A 7,211-nucleotide genomic window follows, 5' to 3' on the forward strand; every position below is an offset into this window, starting at 1 on the left:
AATGTTGTCTGTAATAAGGGTACATACTATTTGCTTGTTTGACTTCTGGTCTTCTATTCTCTTCCAGACTGCCCCAGTTTGAAAAAGGGGGCACTTGTGGATGTGACTTTCAGCAATTTTTGTCATCCTTAATGGCATTTCAATATTGTAGCCTTCATAATCTAAAAGCAATTGTAAACTGAATTTGGAGGACAATATACCAGATGACTTTACTTCAACGTTCCTGCAGTTTGCATTTAGATTCAACGAGTAAGCTGATGGTTTGTACAGGCCCCGCGATGCGCTGGCGTTGGGGGTGTAGCCCCCATCACCTGTGATCAGCTGGGACCCATGACCCTCGACAAGAAAATGGATGGATGGATGACTACATATATTATAATGTGGGCGACGGTGGCGCAGGTGGTTGAGAGGGTCGTCCTATGATCGAGAGGTTGGCGGTTAGATTCCCGGCTCGGGCAAGACACTTCACCCACATTGCCTGTGTGAATGTAGTGAGCGAGTGAATTTGTGGGGGTCAGGAGGACTGATGGCTCAGATTGGCAGCCTCTGCCCTGTCATCTTACCAAGTATGGAGTGATTGAATAATGCACATACAATGTAAAGCGTCTTTGATTACCTAGAAAAGCGCCAAATAAAATCAATGCATTATTATTATTATTATTATATTATGTGCTCGGACTCTAATCCGATAAACCTGCTGAATTGTTTGGAATCTGTTTGATCAGGTGACCACTTGGCTTTCTTGCCACATCTTTATTTCAGGAAAGGCAGATCAGCTCTCAGGATGCACATAATGAAAGCAAAGATGGCCTAAACATCCGCGGACAAGGATGAGATGACCAATAAACTGGTTGTTAGGATGAGGGAGCAACAAAGTCAATCCATAGTGTGAATAAATCCTGACTGCGGCTGAGGGACATGGACCAACGAGCTGCACGAGGACCCTCCTGTGCCACCAGGCCATGCAGAACGAGCAGACATGCAGTCACACTCAGCGCCCTGAAGGTTGCAAATATCACAAACTCTCAAGCAAGGGAAAAGATGCCTGTCTGTTCCTGCAGAGTCCGAGCTGCTTCCAACATTTCAGCACTTTGGACAGCTACACAATAGATCCAGCAGGGGTGGGGGGGAGTCAGAAGACAAAGGAGGAGGAGGGGGGCACACCGAGGACATAGAAAGTGGGAAAACAGTGGGAAGAGAGGAATCTGTCAACTCGAGCAGAAGGACGGAAAACAGGGTAGCGCAGTTCATCCATGTCACATGGCCAGGACAGAGAAGACAACAGGCCTCTAAATGCAGAGGAGGGTGGGGGGGTAAGAACCATTTAACGGGGGACCCGACAGAGTCCACCGGCTTAGTGCTGCAGAACGTTTCCTTCACGTTCGTGCTGCTGGTTAGACCATCTGCATGAACCCTTTGAACAGCAGGACGTGGAGGAATGTCAATACTCCAATGGGGGAGGGGGGGCAGTGGCTCAGTGGGCCGGGAACCAGAGCGAGTCCCAGCCCAGACAGAGCGTGAGGTGTGTGTGCTGGTGGGACCAGTCTATCATCAGAGCTCTGCCGAGGTGCCCTTGAGCAAGGCGGTGCCTTCACCCTATGCTCTCGCCGCCTGCTAGGGCCCCTATGGACTATGTGTGGTTGTTTGTATCGGATGTAAACATCTTGTTGTCGTGTTTGTCGAGCCTCAGTTTCCTCCTTTAATCTGCAGATGAGCCGTTATCTTTTACTGCTTCTCCACAAGGTCCAATGAGCCGCCCTTAATTGCTCCACTATTGACGATCCCTCTCTTCAACACTCCAACGCTGAAGATCTCTTGAGGCCAAGCAGTGTTTTGTATCAGCGCTGACACATCCTTGTCCCCTGCTGGAGGACATACTGACAGACGTCAGCGTTGTCTGTGCATCATCAGAGGAAGGAAGCCTCCAAACACTGCGTCAGGAGCCAAAAAGATCATTTTCATCAGTCACACACACACACGCGCGCACACACACACACATAATTACAAACAGGCAAAACAAAATGTAGATCAAGCTCAGGATCCTGACAAAGTGCTTCAGTGAAAGTTTAATGGCGCAGTTTCGCCATCCTGCATCGCTTCCACGCTAGCATACAATGATCTTAGTTACACGTCTCCAAAGACACTTCATATCGTCCAGAGTGGACACACACTAATACACACCCAGGCTGAAGTCACTTCTGACAGACAAGTCATTCCATTTGACATAAATATTTCCTTTTAAAATACAGCACTTTCAATAAAATGAATATTTCCATTTAGCAGTGAACATTGTTAATAAAATATTTTAGTGCAAAGGCACTTCCTGGAGTGGGAGGAGTTTGTCCCCCATTGAATGATGATCTAACACTCACCATTTCTCTGTCAACGCTAAATATGTACAAAGAATAAATATTTTTATTTCATACTTTTCTTTTTTCCACTGGGAAAATAGAATACATTTTCTGAATAGCACTAAACCATATTTGCACACAGTCCTGCCCATTGTCTACCTGCAGTCACCAAAGTCTTTTGGAATTTCATTTCTCAAAAATGAAGACATATTTTTATAATTTCCAGGAGCTAAAAAATAGAGCTTCATTATAATATACTTCTCTTTTTTATACATTTTGAAAAAAGAAAAAGGAGGATAGAGGAACAAAAGATCATCAACAAGTTTCCAGTCAACCATGAACACAATAAGATTGATATACAGTAGTCCCTCGATATAATGCGGTTCATATTCTGCGACTTCGCTGCTTCGCGGAGTTTTAATGCAATTTTTCAGATTTTATTTTTTGCACTTGAACGTGCCTTGAAACGGCGCAAGGACGAAGGCGCGGTCGGAGGAACTGTGAAATACGCGCGAGTTGCTATTAATAACTTCTCATGTGTTCAACCTCGTAGGTTGACCATTAAAATTAAATTCGTTATTTCTAAAAGCTATCATGTTTATTTGTTAAGCGTTTGTTTAATAGCGCTCTTATTCTCTGTGTAAAAAGAGGCCTTTATTTTGTAGGAGCATAAACGTCACGTCCCTTTTGGGTTTTGTTTCTTCCTGTTGATACATGTAGCCGCTGCCGTTCCGCTGTGCTAAGCTATCCAATAAAGCAGCATGAGAGGCTAAAGACAGCACGAGTAGAATATTTGTTCTTCTGCACTCCAAGCGGCTCTTTCCTCGACCTGCACGCCTTAACATTATTAACAGGAAAACGTTTACTGTACGTACTATATATTTATATTTCTCAAACAAATGTTTAGTTCTGAAAAGGTTTTGATCTTTGGTTTCATTCTATAATACTGAAACAATCTATTTAGATTAATGCCTGCCTGTTAAACGTGTATAAAGTGTGTGGTGAGGGGTTTTACAGCCTTAAAACATTTATGTACATGTATAATAACTAAAAAAAAATAAAGATTACTACATTGTGGATTTCACTTATTGCGAGTTGTTTTTGGAACGTAACCCCCGCGGAAAATGAGGGACTACTGTATAGAGAAGGTTATTATGACAGTAACGGCATCATTATTGTGTATGCTGCACAGAACCGGAAGGTCAGACACGGGGTAGTGTCGCTATCTTACAATTGGCTTATCGCAGTCTGTTTCTTCAGAACCTCCAGGTAGTCTGGTTCTGGTTTTAGTTTCCCAGGGAGCAGAAGTGGGTGCTCTGTGATTTTGGAAGGCTGCTCAGCCCCATAGTATTTCACAGGGGAGCCATACAACACAGTTTTGGTCAACTTGTCCTGGTTGGAGACATGCCGCCGGGTTGTAGTGGCCTCGTAAGGAGGCACGATGCAAGGTCTCTTAGCTAAAGTGCAAAAGCTGTAGTGAAAAGGTGCGACGCCCGCAGCCGTGGGGAGCGCCTTGTTGGGTCGCCCCCCTAAGTTCTGGTACAACATCTCAGGAAGCTCTGGGCTGGTCAGCCCGCATGATGTTGGAGATTTATCCAGAAACTCCATTGTGCTGATGGTGTAGGCCCCTGTGCTGCTGGGGGGAACGGGAGGGGGGCCGAAGCTGAGCTCCTTCAGGTTACGATAATACGCCACCGGCTCGCTGTCCTTCTGCATGTAAATCGGATTTGGGCACATGGAGCCCACAGGGGGCGGGATGTAGTTGTAAATGTGGCTTTCAGAGGTTTTGTCTTGGTTCGGTTCAGGGGTGTAGGAGCCATATTGCACGGGGAAAGAGAAAGAGTTGAGGTCTAAGTTGTTGCCAACTGCAGGGACGTGCTCTGCTCCTTTACGCCGTCTCAGGACAAAGACAAAGAGGCCTGCGCCGAAGCAGACCGACAGGATGAAGACCACAAGCAGCCCCAGAATCAGGACGGACAGCGGAACCTCAGGATGTAACTCAGGGGTATGGATCCGGGATTCAGTGGGGCTAACAGAGGAAAGAGAGGGAGACCGGGTGGACGCTTTGGTGCTCGGGCCTATTAGTGTTGGGGTTCTAGTAGACGGTGCATTTTGCGGTGGGGGTGCCTCGCTGGGCTCAGGGCAGATAGCCTCATTACGAAGTGAGCGCAGTAGACGTCCTGCATGCTTAGAAGGCGAGTCACAAGTGATTTCATTAACCACTACACTCGTGCTGGACAGTTCCATCCAGTTTTTGAGGGATACAATGTCGCATGTGCAGTCCCAAGGGTTCTCCTGCAGGTCGATCTGGATGAACGCTGACAGCTGGTCCAGAACTCCCCCAACCGGAAGGTAGGAGAAGTGATTATTCCGCAGATTGAGTCGAGTCAGCATCGTGCCGCTGAAGACATTGTCAGGGAGCGACCTGAGCAGGTTGTTGTTCAGGAAAAGCAGCTGTAGGTTATGTAAAGAGTTAAATGTTTCGGGCAAGATGTCTTTTATGATGTTATATTCCAAATAGAGATATTGGAGCGACTGCAGCCCAGCAAAGAGGGACTGAGAAAGAGATTCGATGTAATTCCCATTTAGATACAGGCGCCGTAGGTTGGTGAGGTTCTCAAATGCACCTTCCTGGATCACTGCTATCCTGTTGTTTCCTAAGTGAAGCAGCTCCAGTGAGCTGTACTCGCTCAGGTCCGCCCGGTAGATCACCTGTAAGTAGTTACCGGTCAGGTGCAGCTTCTTTGGGTAGGAGGGTTTGGGGTTCAGGTTGCTGATGTTATGCAGCTTCCTCTCTTGACAGTTGATATTCAAGCCACTGTCGGGGTTCTGCGATGTGCACACACAGATGTTGGGGCACAACATGGGCACCGGGGAGCGAGTCTGGTAAACCATTATGGGCCCAAAGAATTGTTTGTCCTTCGAGAGGCGAGGAGTGGGCCTGTGGCGCATCTTGGGCGGCCGGGAAGCTTTTGGGGCACGGGTGGGGGTGTTCCTGTCCGGGTGGCGGGTCGGGGGCAGGGAGCCTTGAAAGTGAGAGTCAGAAGGAGGGTGTGCACGCTCACCAGCATTCCTGCGTGGGCACAAATCCTGCTTTATGAGCTGGGTGACATCTTTACCGTGCAGTCTGAACGGCGTCTCACACACAATGTCCCCAACAAAGACAGAAATGGTGTCCAACCATGATTTGAGGGGAATCAGATCGCAGGTGCAGTTCCACGGATTCTCCTCCAGCTGGATCTCCATGATGCCACCTATGTGCTCCAAAACCCCAGCAAAGGGCAGCATTTTGAGCCGGTTGCCACGTAAATCCAGGTGGGTGAGCAGCACGAAGCGGAAAACATTAGGAGGCAAAGACAGCAGCAGGTTGTCGTTCAGGATCAACACTTTGAGTTTGTTCAGCTTACTGAAGGCGCCAGGCTCGATGGTGCTGATGTAGTTATAGTCAGCTTGTAAATACTCCAAACTTTCCAGCCCTGCAAACATGTCCTCTTTAATCACCTCCAGGTTGTTGTTATTCAAGTGGAGCCGCTTCAGGAGGCGCAGCCCGTTGAAGGCGCCAGCTCGGATATCCTGCAGGCCGTTATTCCCGAGATGCAGCGAACTGACGTTGCTGTAATTGACAAACTCATCGGCACTCAGACGTGATAGGAAGTTTCCATTGAGAAAAAACTGTGAGATTTTATTTGCGGGCACCTGGAACTGGCTGACGGTGGTAAATCCTTTATTCTCACAGTTGATGCTCAGAATGTTCTCCCGGTCATCGCAGCTGCAGCCGCTCTGACAGATTGCTTTGTAGGCTGAAGTTTTGCGGCTCTCCGTTCTGGTGGCGGCAAGGACGCACAGAAAGACGACGCTGCTCAGCATCTTTGCAGCCAAAAAGGGTCGCTGAGATCCAGCATTTAACTTGACGCGAGCCTCGGGTTCAAGGAGGAAAAGAATCAGCGAGTGACTTGTTACAGCGGCGGGGGGGGGGCAGAGGGAAAAATGGGCCGTGACGCACGAGACGCAAATATTTTATCTGACCCTCGCCTTGAAAAAATTCCCTCCCCACAAAATCAATCCTGGGCAAGAAAAAAAGCCGAAACCCTCACAAATCACCGAGATCCAGATGGACTTGGCACGCTATCAAAGGCTGATGGGAATCAGGCGGGCCCCTTACCGCAAACCCTCCGTCCTCAGAGAGCGCAGCTTTTATTCAGCGGCTCCGCGCAGATCAACCGAATATTCAGAGAGAGACGGGCTGCAGAACGAGAGAAAGAACATCTTCTCCAGGTGGAAAATGCGCTGCATTCCAGTCCAGGGAAAAGAAGTCAAAGACAAAACCATGACGCACTGTCCTCATCGACTTCTCCAGAAGAAAGGAGGCAGGTGAAACTCAATTCAAGAGGAGGCTCATGTAACAGTCAGAGAGAAAGAGCGACCGGGCGGACGTGGATTCCCGGAGAAGAGACATAACGATAGTCTGTGCCGTCAGTCCTCCTCCCATCCTCCGCTCAGCAGCAGCAGCAGCCTCAGTGTGCTGCTGCTGCTTAAAGAGAAAGAGAGGGAGAGAGAGGGAGAGGGAGAGAGAGAGATAGGGAGGGAGAGAGCGAGAGGAGGGAGACACACGCAGAGAGAGAGAGACATACAGAGAGCTAGACAGAGACACAAAGAGATAGAGAGGGAAAGAGGGAGAGAGGGAGGGAGACACACACAGAGAGAGAGAGAGACAGAGAGAAGAGAGAGAGGGAGAGAGAGAAAGAGAGAAGGGGAGATCGAAAGAGGGAGGGAGAGAGGGAGACACACACAGAGAGAGCGAGACAGAGAGAGTGAGACAGAGACACAAAGAGAGAGAGGGAAAAAGAGAAAGTGGGAAAG

General features: G+C 48.4%; 1 protein-coding gene across 1 annotated transcript; it reads right to left on the minus strand.

The window, feature by feature from the left end:
• Positions 1-3,578: 3,578 nt before the first annotated feature.
• Positions 3,579-6,218, minus strand: slitrk2 (SLIT and NTRK-like family, member 2). The gene has a single exon (XM_068740204.1). The coding sequence runs from the start codon at positions 6,216-6,218 to the stop codon at positions 3,579-3,581; it is 2,640 nt and encodes an 879-aa protein (XP_068596305.1).
• Between the last annotated feature and the right edge of the window lie 993 nt (positions 6,219-7,211).

This window comes from Brachionichthys hirsutus, chromosome 6 (genome assembly GCF_040956055.1).
Source record: "Brachionichthys hirsutus isolate HB-005 chromosome 6, CSIRO-AGI_Bhir_v1, whole genome shotgun sequence".
Classification (NCBI taxonomy): domain Eukaryota; kingdom Metazoa; phylum Chordata; class Actinopteri; order Lophiiformes; family Brachionichthyidae; genus Brachionichthys; species Brachionichthys hirsutus.

What these genes read in the sequence shown, in the direction of transcription:
- slitrk2 (XM_068740204.1), bottom strand. Translation starts at nt 6,218, where the DNA reads ATGCTGAGCAGCGTCGTCTTTCTGTGCGTCCTTGCCGCCACCAGAACG.